The sequence below is a fragment of the Lithobates pipiens genome, unplaced genomic scaffold (assembly GCF_037356315.1).
Source record: "Lithobates pipiens isolate NorthernLeopardFrog02 unplaced genomic scaffold, aLitPip1_a1.2 Scaffold_10, whole genome shotgun sequence".
In the NCBI taxonomy this organism is placed as follows: Eukaryota; Metazoa; Chordata; class Amphibia; order Anura; family Ranidae; genus Lithobates; species Lithobates pipiens.
Window position 1 is genome coordinate 45390425 of NW_027507686.1, and position 19843 is coordinate 45410267.

General features: G+C 46.1%; 1 protein-coding gene across 1 annotated transcript in view; it reads right to left on the reverse strand.

Annotated features, from left to right (window-relative positions):
• LOC143930267 (fatty acyl-CoA hydrolase precursor, medium chain-like) overlaps positions 1-17748 on the reverse strand; it is a 56219-nt gene extending 38471 nt beyond the window's left edge. Inside the window, exons 1-3 of the mRNA XM_077454426.1 lie at positions 17590-17748; positions 15604-15808; positions 3513-3651 (exon numbers count right to left, since the gene is read on the reverse strand). Coding sequence (XP_077310552.1) covers positions 3513-3651; positions 15604-15808; positions 17590-17641 — 396 coding nt within the window. The 5' untranslated portion in view covers positions 17642-17748. The remainder of the gene's footprint in view (positions 1-3512; positions 3652-15603; positions 15809-17589) is intronic.
• Between the last annotated feature and the right edge of the window lie 2095 nt (positions 17749-19843).

Here is a 19843-nt window from a genome sequence, read left to right on the forward strand (position 1 = left end):
GCCAACAAGGAGGAACATGCTCATCTAAAGGGATGCACGTGAAATGATCTTTCACTCTAAATAATTACTCATCATCATCTCTTACTCTCTCTGCTCTCAGTGCATCTGAATGGGGGGATACAAAGGGAGATATTGAGAGAGCAGAATGAATTGTAGACACAGGAAAGGATATTAAAGCAGATGGGGATCTTTGGTCCGATTTTAGGGTATTTATAGGGATGAGCCAAACACCCCGCCCCCCCCCCCCCCCCCCCCCGGTGCGGTTCGCACCAGAACATGCGAACAGACAAACAAATAGTGCGAGCACATGAACACCATTAAAGTCTATGGGATACGAATGTAAAAAATCAAAAGTGCTAATTTTAACCACCTTAATACAGGGCACTTATACACCCCCTTCCCGCCCAAGCCATTTTTTCAGCTTTCAGCACTGTCACATTTTGAATGACAATTGCGCGGTCATCCTACACTGTAAACATGTGAAATTTGGTAGAATTTTCTTCACACAAATAGAGCTTTCTTTTGGTGGTATTTAATCACTCCTGGGTTTTTATTTTTTCCTTTAAAAATAAATAAATAAATAAATAAAAGAAGACCAAAAAATTTGAAAAAAAAAAGTTTTTCTCAGTTTCTGTCAGTAAATTTTGTAAATAAGGAATTTTTCTCCTTCACTGATGGGCGCCGATGAGGCGGCACTCATGGAGACTGATAGGCTGCACCGATGAGGTGGCACTGATGAGCACTGATAGGCAGTACTGATGGGTGACACTGGTGGGCACTGAGCACAGCTAGGCGGTACTAGTGGGCACAGATAGGAGGCACTGGTGGGCACAGATAGGTGGCAGGGATAGGCACTGATGGGTGGCACTGATGGGCATTGATAGGTGGCATTGATGGGCAGCAGTGATGAGCATTGATGGGCAGCACTGATAGCCAGCACTGACTGTCATCGCTAATGGTCACTGATTGCTGGCACTTGTGGGCACAGATTGGTGGCAATTGTGGGCACTGGTTTGCATTGATTGCTGGCAGTGGTGGGTAATCATTGCTGGCACTGGTGGGCACTTAATTGTAATCAGGGCACTGATGATCAGTGCCCTGATTACATACCTAGCTGTCCCCTGTGAGGAGATGCTGCTGATCGGCTCTCCTCTCCTCACACTCTGTTACTGACACAGCCAATCACATGGTTAAAGAGCCACAGAGCGGCCGCGATCGTTCTGGAAGGTGGTCATATGACGTTCACCCAGAACGAGAGCCGCACCATCCAGCTGTCATGTGATGGTGGGCGGGCAGCAAGTAGTTAAAGGCTTATATGCAAGTTGTAAGATGGGTACTCCTGCGCTAAAAGGGAATCTACATATATTTTATAGGTGCTGCATCCACCGTTAGGGCCAAACTGTTGCCCCAATGTGTAGAAGAAAGTAAAAGGAAGTGGTGTTGCGCTCCTAGAGAATACATTTCTTAGCAAATACTGATTGAGGTGAGTATTAATTGGAATTCATAACGTAAAATACCAAGGGGTCTAAATAGATTGCTATCTGTTTTCAATAAGGTATTAAAACAATAAAACACAGTAAAATTGAGTGCAAGTGCAAATATATGGCAGAACTTTGCAAAATATGCAAAGTGAAAAAAATAATAATAAATAGATAAAATCCCAAAGTGGAATGTGGAGCTCTTATAGGGTCCACTGTGCAAAATAGTGCAAGTGCAACTTTCAAGCTGTGGTGTTCCTGCACGTCCCTTATTGGGTATGCAGCAAAGCCTGGGGGGTCCTTGGGAGGTCCTTTCGTTCTTTTTCCCGCTGGGTCAGTCTCATTTATTCAGTGTAACAGGGTATAAAGAGGGGATATAGAGCCTTTGCGCGCTGCCTCCAGCCAACCGAGCTCTGTCATTGGTCCGCTTTGTTGTATCTCGCTACGATTGGCTTGCAGGACCTGTTAAGCGTGCGGCGATTGGTGGTAGCTAAAGGCTAATCACACTCAGTGTCCCTGGAAAACACTGACACACTTGCACTATTTTGCACAGTGGACCCTATAAGAGCTCCACATTCCACTTTTTTTTTTTAAAAGCCAGCAGCTACAAATACTGCAGCTGCTGACTTTTAAAATAGTGACACTTACCTGTCCAGCGCGCCCGCGATGTCGGCACCCCAAGCCGATCTCTCGATCGTCTCTCGGGTGCTGCCGCCGCCATCTTGGGTATGGGAATCAGGAAGTGGAGCCTTTCGGCTTAATTTCCCGGTTCCCTACTGCGCATGCGCGAGTCGCGCTGCGCAATAAGGATGGACCCGCTGCCTCTGGGATCTGTGTGTTTCCCAGCAGGCAGCGGGGGACTTTCGGAAAGTGGCGTAATCTACGCCCCTTTCCGCAGAGAGCTATCCCGGAAGTGGGTGCAGATACCTGTACTGTACAGGTACCTGCACCCCCCTCCCCCCTGAAAGGTGCCAATTGTGGCGCCGGAGGGGGGGAGGATTCCAATGAGCAGAAGGTCCACTTTAGGGTGGACCTCCACTTTAATTGTCTAGCCATACCTGTCCTATACTTTATATAAATTTTACTGTGTTTTATTGTTTTAATACCTTATTGAAAACAGATAGCAATCTATTTAGACCCCTTGGTATTTTACGTTATGAATTCCAATTAATACTCACCTCAATCAGTATTTGCTAAGAAATGTATTCTCTAGGAGCGCAACACCACTTACTTTTACTTATATGCAAGTTATTGCCATAAAAAGTATTTTGGGACCCGGGTCTTGCCCCAGGGGACATGTATCAATTCATCAAAATGTTTTGTAAAATGAATGTTTTTTCAGGAGCAGTGATTTTAATAATGCTTAAAGTGAAACCATAAAAATGCAATATTCCTTTAAATATCATGCTTGGGGGGGGGTCCCCTTAGCCTACCTGTAAAGAAGCGCATGTTCCCCATGTTTAGAACAATACTGCAACGAAATGACATTTCTAAAGGAAAAAATGTAACCTAAAATTGCACGCAGCTGTAATGTAGTGCCATATCCCAGCAATATACATTAAAAATCATTTAAAAAACAAAAAACAAAAAACAGCGTGGGTTTCCCCCATCAGTCCATACCAGGCCCTTCGGCCTGGTATGGACTGCTCCCCATTCACACCTAAAACCTTGTAACACTAACGAGTTACATGACACCGGGAAGGGAAAATGGCTAATTGGGCCCAATTTGGACATTTTCACTTAGGGGTGTTCTCACTTTTGTTGCCAGCGGTTTAGACATTAATGGCTTTGTGTTGAGTTATTTTGAGGGGACAGCAAATTGACACTGTTATACAAGCTGTACACTCACTACTTTACATTGTAGCAAAGTGTCATTTCTTCAGTGTTGTCACATGAAAAGATATAAGAAAATATTTACAAAAATGTGAGGGGTGTACTCACTTTTGTGAGATACTGTAAGTGTTTTTTCTTTTGAACTTATTTACACTTTAGGTTTGCATCACCAGCAGCCTCCTCTTTTGTTGCGATACTCACAGGTAACTTTGAGTCCTTCTTTCTGTCGCTTGGAGTGAAGATATTCAGATACAGGCAATCCTCCGACAGAGGTGGCATCTTGAATGTAGATTTGTAGTAGGTGGTCATTCCCTCCATAATCCCCAAGTCCTGCAAACACCTGAAAGACCAAAATACAAGATGCTGACACGGATGATGATGACGCAGACGCAGCGCCACAGATTACACCAGGATTGTGTCTCTGCTGGTGTAATGTGCAAGCTGTGCGATCAGTTTAACAGCTGGACCCTCCTAAACAAGGCTGCCAATAGGGGGGTAAGCCAGCCCTCCTGTACAGGGTCCAGGCCCCTTCAGTTCAACAGGGGGGACAGGGGCAGGGAAAGGGCTCTACCACTTAAGGACTGCCCCATAGCAGTTTTACTGCTACAGGGCAGCTCTCCTGTGCAGAATCACGCATATATACATGATTCTGCACTTCCGCCTGCAGGGGGCGCACTCGCCGCTGGCGGGCCACTTTTGCTGTGATTATACACAACAGAAGCCAATCTTTGGGTGCTGGGCACCTGGCACCCCCCAATCATCGGGAAAATACACAGAACTGAGTTTTGCCTATCTAAACCAGGTAGCTCTCCATTTTGACAGGGGTGAAGGGGTGGATTCTGTGCAAGGCAGTGAACAAAATCCTTCTCTTCCCTTGCTGGCTAGGCACGCAGTTAAACCTTTGATTGCCCCTGATGTTTAGTCCCTTCCCAGCCAGTGTCATTAGTACAATGACAGTGTATATTTTTAGCACTGATCACTGTATTAGTGTCACTGGTTTCCACAAAATGTCACTTAGTGTCCGATTAGTCACTGATCGCCGCTATTACTAGCATAAAAATTAATAAAACTATATCCCATAATTTGTAGACGCTATAATGTTCACGTAAACTAACCAATATACGCTTATTAGAATTTTTTTTACCAAAAATATGTAGCAGAATACATATTGGCCTAAATTTATGAAAAAATTATATATTTTTTAAAAACATTTTTTGGATATGTTTTATAGCAAATGGTAAAAAAAGGAAGTAAATATTAAGAAAATATAATGTCCCATGTATCAAACACAGGTAATATAGAACATCAATCATTATGTTAAAGAAACTATTCAGCAATAGTGATGGACGAACTTCCGACGGGACGTTTCGCGAACGCGGACCGCGAACGAGGCCGATCGTTCCCGAAACGGAACGTTCGCGGCGGCCCCATTGACTTCAATGGGAGGCGAACGTTGCAAACCTACAGGTCAAATTTGCAGCCACAAAATAATTAATAGCTGTGCAAACATAGTCCCACCACATGGCCAATGACATAACACATGTATGAGGTGAATTTGGGATCGATAACTACAAGCATTCTTTTTTTATATGGGAAATTGTTCTGACAATTCAGGACTGTGGAGCGCATGAAGGCAATGGAGGAGACGGAAGGTCAGGGACCAGGGTAGGCAAAGAAGAGGGTGCAGGAGATGATCACCAGCAGCGTGACATACAGCAATGACACCTGCACCGTGATAGAGTCATCTGACAACAGCACCGTGATAGAGAGCACTGACATCAGCAGCGTGACATACAGCAATGACACCAGCACCGTGATATACAGCACTGACAGCAGCACCGTGATAGAGAGCACTGACATCAGCACTCTGATATACAGCAATGACACCTGCACTGTAAGCAGCCCCAGGAGGAAGTCAGCATAGCACAGGGATGGTGGGAGCCCCTCATAATGAGCACAGCACAGGGATGGTGAGAGCCCCTCATAATGAGCACAGCACAGGGATGGTGGGAGCCCCTCATAATGAGCATAGCACAGGGATGGTGGGAGCCCCTCATAATGAGCATAGCACAGGGATGGTGGGAGCCCCTCATAATATGCACAGCAGAGGTACAGTCCCAGGAGGAAGTCAGCACAGCACAGGGATGGTGGGAGCCCCTCATAATAAGCACAGCACAGGGATGGTGGGAGCCCCTCATAATATGCACAGCAGTGGTACAGCCCCAGGAGGAAGTCAGCACAGCACAGGGATGGTGGGAGCCCCTCATAATAAGCAGCCCCAGGAGGAAGTCAGCGCAGCACAGGGATGGTGGGAGCCCCTCATAATAATCAGCCCCAGTAGAAATATGACACCGCTCAACCTCTTCAAAGAGGAGGGTACGGGCATATAGTACGGTGTGCTTTTTTTGGACAAGGAAGTGAGCCAAATGAAGAAAGAATGTCTCTGTGCTCGATTAAAAAAATTGTTTATAGACATATACATGGTCTACTGGTCACATGTGTTGAATTCCTCCGCGATCCATGCCTCATTCATTTTTAGAAATGTGAGGTAGTTAACACTGTCGTGAGCTAGGCGAGTACGCTTATCGGTCACGATACCCCCTGCTGCGCTGAATGTCCTTTCGGACAGGACACTGGACGAGGGGCAAGCCAACAGTTCGATTGCAAATTGAGCAAGCTCTGGCCAGAGGTCAAGCCTGCCCACCCAGTAGTCCAGGGGTTCATCACTCGGGCCGTTAACCCGATGTAGTCGGACACCTGACGGTGTAGGCATTCCCTGATGCTGGATCCGAATGACACCTGTCGATGGGTCGGCTGAAAGAATGACCTCATATCCGAAGTCACCAACACATCTTCAAACCGGCCTCTTCTTGCAGGCGCTGTTGGATTGGTACCCGCAACTCCTTCTCTGGGAGTGGGAATTGCTCCTCTGTCAGCGCACGCAAAAGCAGAATGCAGCATTTCTCGAAGCAAGGCCTGGAAGTGCTGCATTCTGACAGTCCTCTGTGACGGCGGTAGCATTTCCGCCATTTTGTGTTTGTACCGGGGGTCTAAGTATGTTGCCACCCAGTACTGGTCCTTGACCGTTATGCTTTTTATACGGGGGTCCCTATTAAAACACTGGAGCATGAAGGCCCCCATTTGCACTAAACTGGAAGCGGTGTGGTGGCCTGGCTCCTGCTCATCATCCAGGATAATGTCATCCTCTTCATTCTCCTCTCCCCATCCACGCACAACAACAGGGGTCCCAGAAAGGTTTAAAGCATGCTCTTCTTGCTCCTCCTCATCCGCCCCGGCACCATCCTCCTCTGACTCCTCTTCAGACTCCTGTTGTTGACTTGTCTCAGATAGAGTAGCCCCCCCTGGGAATTCATCCAGCATTGCGACTTCCTCATCTTCCCGCTCCTGCTCCTCCACAGCTTGATCAATGACACGACGCAATGCACGCTCCATAAAGATGGCATACGACTGACCAGTTTGGTGATCTCCTCAAATGGGCGCAGAAGTCTGCATGCGTCGCGCATGAGCAGCCACTGGCGCAGTGAAAAAAAACCTAGCTCCCCAGAACCTGTTCTGCCGCAGAGTTCATAAAGGTAGATGTTAACTGCACGTTTCTGCTGGAGCAGCCTATCAAGCATATAGAAGGTTGAGTTCCATCGCGTCGGGCAATCGCAAATAAGACGTCTGACCGGCAGATTGTGTCGCCGCTGAATGTCAGCAAGGCGAGCCATGGCCGTGTAAGATCTTCTGAAATGGGCCGAGATTTTCCTTGCATGCCGCAAGATGTCCTGGACCCCAGGGTATTTGACAAGGAATCGCTGCACGACCAAGTTTAAGACATGTGCCATGCATGGCACGTGCGTGATTTTGCCCTGTTTCAATGCACTAAGCAGATTGGCACCGTTGTCACACACCACTTTACCAACTGTCAAATTGAGCGGTGTTAGCCACTGATCTGCCTGTGAACGCAAAGCTGAAAGGAGTGCTGGGCCAGTGTGGCTCTTGGCTTCCAGGCACAACAGACGCAGCACGGCATGGCAACGTCTCACCTGGCATGTCGAATAGGTTCGGGGGAGCTTGGGCGGCGCAGCGGAAGAGACGCTAGCAGCGGAAAAGGAGGAGTCAGCCGAGGAGGAGAGGGAGGAGGATGGAGGAGGAGGAGGAGAAGAAGAGCCAGGCCTGCATGCAATCCGTGGCGGTAAAACCAAATCTACACGGGTGCCACGGGTTACATGCTTGACGGCCGTCAGAAGGTTCACCCAGTGGGCAGTAAAAGTGATATACCTTCCCTGCCCGTGTTTGCTAGACCACGTGTCTGTGGTCAGATGTATCTTGGCACCGACACTGTGTGCCAGAGATACATTCACTTGCCGCTGAACATGGCCATATAGCTCTGGGATGCCCTTCTCTGAGAAATACTTCCTTCCTGGGACCTTCCATTGTGGTGTTCCAATGGCCACAAATTTGCGAAAGGCCGCCGAGTCCACCAGTTTATATGGCAATAGTTGGCGGGCTATCAGTTCTGACAAGCCAGCCGTCAACCGTTGGGCAAGAGGGTTATCCGGCGTCATCATTTTTTTACGCTCGAACATTAGGCCCACGGAAGCCTGCCTTTTAGCAGAAAAACGTGAGCTTGGCGTGATGGTAGGTGGAGTGGAGGACAATTGTGAGGAGAGAGGAGAAGTAGGAATAGAAGACGAGGCTGGACGGTGAGAGCCTGCAGTGTGGCTTTGTGTGTTCCGTTGCTCCCACTGGGCTCGGTGATGGCTGCTCATGGGCCTTCTTAAGGCGGTCGTCCCTAGGTGAGTGTTGGGCTTACCGCGACTAATGCGTTGACTGCAAAGATTGCAGATGGCAACGCTATTGTCAGCAACGGACACGTTAAAAAAAGCCCACACTGCGGAGCCATGTGCCGGTGTCCTGGAAGCGCCAGATGTGACCGTACATGGTAATGACTCGCTCCTGATACATTTGCAGTCTGCTTTGTCCCTCCTGTGCAATGTAAGTTATTCCTGCTTCTCCTCCCTATCTGCTGGTCCATATCTCCCTCTGAACTCCCCTCCTCTTCCTCTCTTGTGGGCACCCACGTGACATCACTAGACACGTCATCATCGACGTCACCTTCCCCACCACTATAAGTAGAGATCTCGGAGTAGGCAGCAACACCGGGGACCAACCTCCTCCTTGGGCTGATCTGGGTACTGTCGTCAGACTGCTGAGTAGCGGTTGTTGCTACCTCCTCTTCCTGATCCAATACCAAGAGTGGCTGCGCATCAGAAATGTCCTCTTGATATGGATCGGAAAATAATTCCTGTGACTCAAGCGGAAGGTATGTGGTGGTGGTGGTGTTGTTGGTGGTAGTGTCTTTGGGGGTGCACATAGCAGAGAGTGAAGAAGAGGGTGCAGATCGAGAGGATGAGGAGGGTGCAGAAGAGTAAGGCTGAGTGAGCCATTCAACCAAGTCTGGTGCGTCCTTTAAAGTAATTGAACGCACCTTCTGCAACTTCCCACTTTGGCTCAAGCCTGTTGCTCCTGCCCTACCCCTACCACCCCTGCGCAAGGGCCTGCCTCTTCCTCTGCCTGTCATTTTTTAAATGACCCTGTGACAAAACTCTCAGTCCCTATACCGATGAAGGACTGCTGCAGTATAGGGCAGCGGTCAGCAGTAGTGCACCTCAACCCTATGTATTGTGGACCGATACCAGTCCTTATAGAATAGCAGACTGTACCTCACTCAACCCTATGTACTGTAGCACCCTACACCAAGTTACCAGTCCTTATAAGGACCTTTGTGGACCAAGTAGGTTGTGTGTGACTGATTAGCAGACTGTACGTCAATCCCTATACTGCTGAAGGACTGCTGCAGTATAGGGCAGCGGTCAGCAGTAGTGCACCTCAACCCTATGTATTGTGGACCGATACCAGTCCTTATAGAATAGCAGACTGTACCTCACTCAACCCTATGTACTGTAGCACCCTATATACCTTACCAGTCCTTAGAAGGACTTTTGTGGACCAAGTAGGTTGTGTGTGACTGATTAGCAGACTGTACGTCAGTCCCTATACTGCTGAAGGACTGCTGCAGTATAGGGCAGCGGTCAGCAGTAGTGCACCTCAACCCTATGTATTGTGGACCGATACCAGTCCTTATAGAATAGCAGACTGTACCTCACTCAACCCTATGTACTGTAGCACCCTACACCAAGTTACCAGTCCTTATAAGGACCTTTGTGGACCAAGTAGGTTGTGTGTGACTGATTAGCAGACTGTACGTCAGTCCCACTCCCTATACCGATGAAGGACTGCTGCAGTATAGGGCAGCGGTCAGCAGTAGTGCACCTCAACCCTATGTATTGTGGACCGATACCAGTCCTTACAGAATAGCAGACTGTACCTCACTCAACCCTATGTACTGTAGCACCCTAGACAGACCAAGTTACCAGTCCTGATAAAGAGCTGTGTGGAACAAGTGAGTTGTGACTGATTAGCAGACTGCAGCAGAAGGGCAGCAGTCAAGTATAATATTCTTTCTATATTTGGAAGAAAGAATATTATATGTGTACAAGCCTATTACCATACTACTGATACCAGTCCTGAAAAGAACCTTTGTGGAACTAATAGTAACAGCTACTGTTTAAACTGACCCTCACTGCCTGACACACTGCTTCCTGCCTGTCCCTATATAAAATGGCAAAACAGAGGCTACTGGAACAATAACTGGTTACTGGGATAGCACTTTTGTGGATCTGATAGTAACAGCTAATGATGATGATGATGATGACTAATCTGGCTGTCCCTACAACAGCAGCACACAGCGCCCTGTCCCTTTCTCTAAACTGACAAAAGACACTCAGACTGCTGCAACAATCAGTAGCACAGCAAACCTATATACACCTAACACCTATACCAGTCCTGAAAAGAACTTTTGTGTACCAAATAGCTAGCGATTTATCTCTCCCTACTCCACACAGCAACCTCTCCCTATAGTGACAGAAGAAAGAATGTAAAATGGCCACCGGATCGGGTGTATTTATAAGTTAGGGGGAATGTCCAAGTGTCCATGTGCTGTAATGTCTCAATTGGCTGTCCTGTACCCCAGGATGGATGTGTCATCATAGGTCAAAGTTCTTTTACACAGAAAAACGCGGAAGTCCGCCGGGTGAACGGCGCCAATAGTCTGCCGATCGGGCGGACGGCGAACGACCGGAATTCGCCGCGAAACGACCGCCGGGCGAACCGTTCGGCCATCACTATTCAGCAACATCACTTGGATATGGGAGACAAAACTCCTTACAGGAATAGGGATTATATTATTTCCCCCGTGGTTTGTCCATGTTTTTTCTACCACCACTCTGAACATCGTGTAAAGTCTTGTGGATGTGGTTGGTAATTTACTGTGTTGACTACGTCAAAATGCGCCAGCATGCTGGCTGCTGAAAGTCCGGGGTGAAGATGACCCCCTCGCATCTAACACTTTTTGTGCCCGTGTTCCTCGGACATCTAACAGTTTTTACACCTAAATCCCTCTAATATCCCCATATCCCCTTGACATCAGTTCTTGTGCCCATATCCCCATGCCATCTAGAAGTTTTGTGCCCATATCGCCTTGGTGTATACCAATTTTTGTGCCCATATCACCTTTGGATCTAGCAGTTCTTGTGCCCAAATTCCCATGTCATTTAGCAGTTCTTGTACCCATATTCCCTTGGCATCAGTTCTTGTGCCCATATCCCCATGCCCTCTAGCAGTTCTTGTACCCATATCCCCATGCCATCAGTTCTTGTGCCCATATCCCCTTGGCATCAGTTATTTTGCCCATATCCACATGCCATCTAACAGTTCTTGTGTCCATATCCCCATGTCATCTAGCAATTCTTGTGCCCAAATCCCCTTGGTAACTACTAATATTTGCTCCTTTATGCTTTTGGCATCTAGCAGCTCTTATGCCCATTGTGCTCATATCCTTTTGACTGCTAGCAGTTATTTGGTTCCTATCCCCTTGGTATCTGAGAGTTCTTGTGCCCATATCCCCTTGAAGTCTACCAATTATTGCACCCATAACACCTTGGCATTTAGTACTTTTTATGCCCGTATTCCCTTAGTGTCTAGTAGTTTGTGTGGATGAGTTCTCCTGTTGTCCGAGGATTTTTGTTACTACAGTGCCTTGAAAAAGTATTCATACCCCTTGAAATTTTTCCATATTTTGTTATGTTACAACCAAAAAAAAAATATTTTATTGGGCTTTTATGATAGACCAACACAAAGTGGCACATAATTGTGAAGTGGGAGGAAAATGATAAATGGTTTTCACATTATTTTACAAATAAATATGTGAAAAGTGTGGGGGACATTTGTATAGAGCCCCCCCGAGTCAATACTTTGTAGAACCACCTTTCACTGAAATTACAGCAGCAAGTCTTTTTGGGGATGTCTCTACCAGCTTTGCACATCTAGAGAGTGACATTTTTGCCCATTCTTCTTTGTAAATTAGCTCAAGCTCTGTCAGATTGGATGGGGAGCGTCTGTGAACATCAATTTTCAAGTCTTGCTACAGATTCTCAATTGGATTTAGGTCTGGACTTTGACTGGGCCATTCTAACACATGAATATGCTTTGATCTAAACCATTCCATTGTAGCTCTGGCTGTATGTTTAGGGGCATTGTCCTGCAGGAAGGTGAACCTCCGCCCCAGTCTCAAGTCTTTTGCAGACTCTAATGCCGTGTACACACAGTCGGAATTTCCACAGAAAAAGTCCGATGGGAACTTTTCATTGTATATTCCGACCATGTGTATGACTTTTTCCGTCGAAAATTCAGACGGACTTAGATAGAGAACATGTTCTATATTTTTCAGATGGAAAAAATTCCTATCGGAAAAACCACTGGCCTGTATGCTGTTCCAACGCACCAAAAACAACGCATTCTCTGAAGCAAGTACGAGACAGAAGCGCTCGGTCTGGTAAAACTAACGTTTGTAATGGAGCTAGCACATTCCTCACGCAGCAAATTCTGTGACCTTTTAATGCCAGGCCACCAGTCTGGAGACATTGGGAAAACTCAGTCTGGGCAAAAGACTCCTCCTTCTGAGATTCTTCCCCACGTCCACATAGAGGAACTCATATTGTGCCGACACCACCGCCATCAACACTATAATATTAAAACCCTTATGATTGTAATAGTAAGACCCCAAATTGGGTGGTGGCACAATGTGGACGTGCTTCCCATCTATAGCCCCTCCACAGTTGGGAAAGTCCCAACGGTCGCCAAAATGGGAGGCCGCAGTCCTGTGGCGTTGAAGGACAATGGAGCTGACAAAATACATTGTAAGTGACTAGGCTAGGTGGGTATGGGCTCAGGATAGGAAGGTTGCTGGGGAGGTTAGTGAAGGCAAATATGCATGTAGGCCAAAAAAGGAGCATTAAGAGCTTACAGCATGAATAGGGACAAAGGGGACATTCACAGCATATTCCAATCATGGTAATTAGGGAATTATGAAAGAAATACAATACATTAAATACATAGAATGTGATGTTAAAGGAGAAATCTTACCTTAATATAGTCCTTCTGCAGGACCTGAATAATGGCAGAACAGGTCTCTGCAATAATGATCCCCAGAGCCTGGGGGGAGATGCCTATCGAGAACTTGAGGTCCTGTAGACTTCTCCCCATCACCAAGTACCGAAACGTGGCGACTGGCCTCTGCTCTGGAATGATGGCTTGCCTCATGCAGGTGTCCTGCTTCAGTAATACAAGGCATCAGCAAAGCCAATAGACAGTGAAAAACAGGAACTATTAAATTATAGGTATTGGATTTTCCTTTCAAGTTTGGCCGTTAGTGACCGTAACGAATACAAATGTATCCGAAATAAGGAATGCTGCACCTAAACAAATGGAATGGAACACATTAATATTAAAAAATAATAATAATTTTTTATTATTATTATTGTTATTTATTATTATTAATTTGTTACATTCCATTTGTTTAGATACGGCATTCAGATAATTAGTAACTTCGGATACATTCGTATTGTTACGTTTACTAACAGCCAAATTTGAAAGGAAATTCCAATACCTATTATTTCATAGTAATAGTTAAGTTGTTATTAGTTAGATATTATTATGAGCATCGATACCTATTCATGGAGAGTATGATCAGTGTAAACCTGGTGGAGTGGATCAGTCTATGTAGAATGATCGTTGACCCTGCCATTTGATTATTCACTGTGCATATCCCTTTCACTGAGGGTAAGAGTCAGTATTTTTGGGTGTTGGTGATGGCTGTTCTGTTCAGTATATCAGGATTCATCTCAAGAATTTCTTGGCTTATTATGAACTTTTAATTATTGACAGATTATATTTAAATAAGTGCTACACCTGTTCACTCTTCAGTTATTATTTTTGGATTTTCAAAATTTCTGAATTTTTTTAATTTCCAAATTTTCGTATATTCGAATCTTCAAATATTCAAAAAAAACTTTGTTAAACAGTTTTTTGTTAATTTGGATCTTTCCAAATTAACTAATTTGTCAAAATTTGGCGAAAAACTAATTTGGAATGAAATGCATTTAACATGATGCTGCCACCACCATGTTTCACGGTGGGGATGGTGTGTTCAGGGTGATGTATAGTGTTAGTTTTCTGCCACACATAGAGTTTTTCTTTTAGGCCAAAAAGTAAAATTTTGGTCTCATCTGACTAGAGCACCTTCTTCCACATGGCTTCCTGCAAACTGCAAATGGGTCCCCTGGGACATGCGGGCGCCGAGCTATGGGACTCCGGAGCTGTCTGCCTCACAATTCTTTCTCATCCTCCCTCCCTGAACATCGCTGCAAGCTAGGGAGTCATAGCAATAACAGCAGAGATACCAGGGGAAGGAGAAAGAGGAGAGAGCCGCAGCGCCTCTCTAAATCCAGTGCCGTGCTGGCTGTCACCCTCTGGCGGGTGTCAGCCAGGTGCAGCCCGCACCCCCACTCCCCCCCTAGTGACGCCACTGTTGGTAGGTTTGCACACAACTTTATCCCTGACCTGTCTGGTTTGTTCCTTGGCCTTCAAAATGCTGTTTGTTCATTATGATTCCCAACAAACCTCTGAGGGCTTCACAGAACAGATGTATTTCTACTGAGATTAAATTACACATAGGTGGACTCTATTTACTAATTAGGTGACTTCTAAAGGCAATTGTTTCCACTAGATTTTAGTTAGGAGTGTCAGAGTAAAGGGGGCTGAATACAAATGCACGCCACACTTTTCAGATAATTATTTGTAAAAAATGTGAAAAGCATTTATCATTTTCGTTCCATTTCACAATTGTGTGCCACTTTATGTTGGTCTATCATAGTTACATAGTTAGTAAGGTTGAATAAAGACCCCAATCCATCCTGAGTGAGTGTCTACATTGGTCCCTACCCTCAAGGAGCCCACAATCCAAGGTCCCCGTTCATATACTGGGGCCAGTTTTGGACAGAAACCAATTACGTTTTTGGTTGTAATATGACAAAACCTACCAGTGTGTCTTTGGAGTGTAGGAGGAAACCCACGCAGGCACAGGAAAAACATGCAAACTCCATGCAGGTAGTGTCATGGTTGGGATCCGAACCAGCAAACCTTTTTACTGCTAGGCAACAGTGCTAACCACTACACAACTGTGCTGCCCTAAATCATATAAAATCCCAATAAAGTACATTTATGTTTTTGGTTGTAATACGACAAAACATGAAATTTCAAGGGGTATGAATATTTTTAAGTCACTGTATTTGTTCTGGTTATACTCCCTCTTACTGTTTGTCTAAACAAGAGTTTGTGTTTCTTGTTCAACCAATCAGATTAATTTCATATTTCCACTGCAGTATGAGGAAATCAAAAGGATTATCTGATTGGCTGCTTTGGGTAATAAATGTTTTTTTCAGCAATGTTCTTTCTGAGTATATTCTATTTCTATATACTTTGCAGCTTGTAGTCAGTTTGTAGTAAATGGTGGTCAGCTACCTTCTGTCATCACAGAGAGCTCAGAATTGTCTCACTCCTTCTGCTGCATTCTCAGTGATGTAGAATAAATAGCCAGCCCAGAGATGAATAAAAGAGACCACATCACAATGGCCTGGGGCAGGTGGGTGGAGCTGGGACCCCAAGCATGGGGATCAGACTTCCAGAGTTGGCGTAGGGATCTGGCAGCTGACTCAACCGGCATTCACCCAAAACTGAAAGATCTGTTTTTGGCAGATTGATCTGAACCCTTTTAGAGCATGGGGCAGAATACATGAAGAAGCACAGATGGTGAATTCCTGACACTTACATGGGAGGAAATTGGGAGGCGTCTCGGATGGATTTCCAGGGCTTGGGTAATTCTGGATATGCAAATCTCAGTATGCCAACTGGAGGCTTTGCGAAGGGGATCCCATAGAAAGCATCTGCAGTTCTTGGAGTTTCCTTTACTTGTTCGATGACCCCCCGGAGCTTCCCGTACTTTGTGTCCACCAATGGCCTTTCCTCTGCTTGGTCTGAAATCAGAGAAAACGCAAAGAGATTGCACACTGTACACCCTGTTAAAATGAATTTAACCTGTAGTGAAGACAAACATTCTATAACAGTGATGCCCAAAAAGCAGTCCTTCACTCTCCTTTAACTGGCCCATGCACCATCGATGGGGCACTATTCCTTATACTGACACTAATGATGAGGCACTGTTCCTCCCACTGACACCAATGATGGGGCACTATTCCTCCTACTGACACCAATGATGGGGCACTACTCTTCCCATTGAAACCAACAAGGGGGCACTATTCCTTCCACTGACGCCAATGATGGGGCACTATTCCACTGACACCAATGATGGGGCACTATTCCTCCTACTGACACCAACAATGGGGCACTATTCTTCTCACTGACACCAGCAATCGGCACTATTCCTTCCACTGACACAAATGTTGGGGCACTATTGCTTCCACTGGCACCAATGATGGAGCAAATATTATTCTCGTTGACACCAGCAATGGGGCACTATTCCTCCCACAGACACCAACGATGGGGCACTATTCCTCCCACTGACACCAGCAATGGGGCACTATTCCTCCCACTGACACCAATGATAGGGCACTATTCTTCCCATTGACACCAATGATGAGGCACTGTACCTCCTACTGACACCAACAATGAGGCACTATTCCTTCTGCTGATACTAATTATAGGCACTATTCCTCCCACGGACACCAACAATGATGGCCCTATTCCTCCCAATAACAACACGATGGGGGGTCCTTTTTGGATCTTCCTGAAGCTGAGGGTTTGTGAAGCATCCTGGAGTTTGAGCTGGAGGTTTTTGGTTCTCTGTAAAACTGGGGGCCTCTGAAGCTGCTTGGAGATGAAGTTGAGGTTTGCGGGATCTACCTGGACCCAAGTTTTTCTTGATCTACTTGAAGCCAATGGTTTCTGGGTCTACCTGGAGCAGGGGGTTTCTGGATCTACATGGAGATGGAGCTGGGAGTTTTTGGATCTCCCTGAAGCTGGGGATTTTTTAAATTGCTTCTAGTCAGAGCTAAGGTTTTTTTTTAATCTCCCTGGAGCTGGGGGTTTCTGAAGATGCCCGACGTTGGATCTGGGGGGGTTCTGGATCTATCTGGAGCTGGGTTTTTCTGAATGTACCTGGAGCTGGGGTTTTTTTTTTGATCTGTCTCTGGTTGGAGGGTTCTGTAGCTGCCTAGAGATGGAGATGGAGCTGGGAGCTTCTGCATCTGCCTGGAACTGGGGGGTTTCTATATTTGCCTGGAGGTCCATATCTGCCCAGCTGGGGGTCTCTGGATCTGCCCAGAGCTGGGGGTTTCTGGATCTGCTCAGAGCTGATGGCTTCTGGATCTGCCCAGAGCTGATGGCTTCTGGATCTGCCCAGAGCTGATGGCTTCTGGGTCTGCCCTGATCTGGGGGTGTCTGAATCTGCCCTGATCTGGGGGTGTCTGAATCTGCCCTGATCTGGGGGTGTCTGAATCTGCCTGGAGTTGCAGGTTTCTGGATCTGTTGGGAGCTGGGTGGGTTCTGGATCTGCCTGGAGTTGGGATTTTCAGGATCTGCTTGGAGTTAGCTGGAGGTTTGTTTAGGATTTGGAACTGCTTGGAAATGGAGATAACTGCTAAAACCACTCTGGAGCTGGAAGTAACACAGAGCTCTCAACCCTATTATGCAGCTAATAAAACACTACAGAAAAATATATTAACCAGACTGGGGTGATCACTTCTTGTCACTGAAGTATAGAAGACAATCATATACAGTAGGTGACCTGAGATCTCACCTGTCCCGAGGAGGAGCAATGAGGACAGGCAGAGCAGAGTGCACACCTTCATCGTTCCTTCGCTGTTCTTCTACAACCTGCAGTCAGGTATTCTGATATTTGAAATTAGATTATTATATTTGTTGAGTGTCTCGGAGTGTTGCTGTTGGCTCCAGGACAGGACAGACACTCCCCTCTGTACATATAATCTTCACAACCCCACCAGCTCAGCAGATTTACAAGTCTAAAGTTCCATACATTCCTGTATATGCATCTCATGTTATGTGGAGCAAAGGTACAACATACTATCTATATGAAACATGAAGCACCACCTGGGACAAAGACCCCATACAATCCAATTTTGTCCAGGCGACGTCCTGGCCTATAATGACCGCAAAATCTGTTCTCAACCAATTCGTGCTTTTTGCAAACTGCCAGCTTTGTTAACGTGGCCACACACATTACAATCTGATTGTACAATCTGCCTTAGATGTACAGTCAACTATGAAATATAAGGACCTGCCTGATTGGATCCAAAGGGAATGGGTTGTTTAGGTGTGTCCTCATATTACCATAGCTTTGGTAAATCTAAAGCTTACTACATGTCGAGCAACATCAGCCGGTTCAATAAAAAACAGCTGACTTTTGGCCTTTGCATAACTCCCAACTTTCCCTGATTTCGAGGAACTGTCCTTGATTTGGAGCAATGTCCCTCTGTCCCTCTGCAAATTTCAAAAGCCAATATAAAGGAATAGTAGTGGTAAAAATGCACTTTTGAGTTGAACCAATATTTTATTTTTTGTACAATTCTCCTTTAAGGGGGTGTGTCCTATGCCTGCATACTTTTGTTGATAGGTGTCCCTCATTCCCATCTCTAAATTTGGGAGGTATGCCTGTGTGTATGGCAGTGGGTCCAACAGAAGCCGACTTCTGCCAGACGAGCATGCTGGAAAACAAGCTGCCAACCACCGGCTCCCGATCAGCACTCTCAGCCAATGACTGGCCAGACTATTTTGGCGGTAGGGGAGGGGGGCCTTCCGCCTGTCAGAACACAATAGCTCAGCAGGGGAGATCGATGTACTAACATTGGATAGTTAGTACAGCGGCTCTGATCTGAGCTGTCAGGTTTTTGTTTCCGTTCAACCCAGCGGGTGTGTACAAGGCTTGCGGCTAGGTTCAGATCTTTTGCGAGTTGGAAATGCGAGCAAAATCATTTGTTTTCCTGACACACAAAGAAAAACACTTCTCTTTAGCAGATGCATGGTGGTGACATTGTTAATGGCATTCCCATTCATCTGCAATTATTTGCGCCAAACTGTATAGTGCTGCACCACCGTGAGCTCTGGTGTGGTCTGTATTTGAAAAAGAGTCAGGGACTTCCTTTCCGCATTTCTCACGCATAGAAATCAATGGTCTGCCAGACACGTGGGAACACGTGGAAATGCACCTGAGCTTGGACACACCTGTATGTGTGAACTAATCCTAAAGGAGATTGTACAGATTTTATAGTGTATGTCCAGATTTAGGCCCAGGGGGAATCTGTGCCCTGGAAAGGGCTCGGTGCTGACTTCTCCTTCTGAAAATGCTAGTTCCCTGACTGTCATGGCAATCCTCTGATTTCCTTTAAAGTGCCACTCCACCCAAAACAGGCATGGCATCGTTTGGTGGATTCCGGAAACTAACAATGCGTCTGGAAAAAAGAAAACATAAAGGGCACAGAATAAGGTTGTTACCACTGAAATCCCCAAGTGATACTGAAGCCAGCAGGTGACCCAGTGCAGAAGACTCCACCTGTATTAGAAGCACACAAGCAGTAATTCCCCCCCCCCCCCCGAATGTATGAAATAAGAGACTGTCAAGGCTGCCATGTCTGTAACAGGAAATAAGACTGCAACTTAGCCCTTGTACACACGGTCGGAGATTCCGTCGGAATGTGTCCGATCGGAGCGGTTTGTCGGATATTCCGACTGTGTGTGGTCTGCATCGGACTGTTTCCGTCGGAATATCCGTCGGACCAAATTTTCCAACTTGCCGGAAATATTTTCCGTCAAAATGCTCCGATCGGACATACTCCGATCACGTGTAGAGAATTCCGATCGGACAAAGTGCCACGCATGCTCAGATCAAATTCCTACATCAAAGCTATTGGCTACTAGCCTGAACGTAGTCCCATCGTAACGAAATTACGTCATTACGTTCTGAATGGTTGGATTTTCCGACAACTTTGTCCGACTGTGTGTATGCAACAGTTTCGGGCAAGATCCGTCGGACAAAA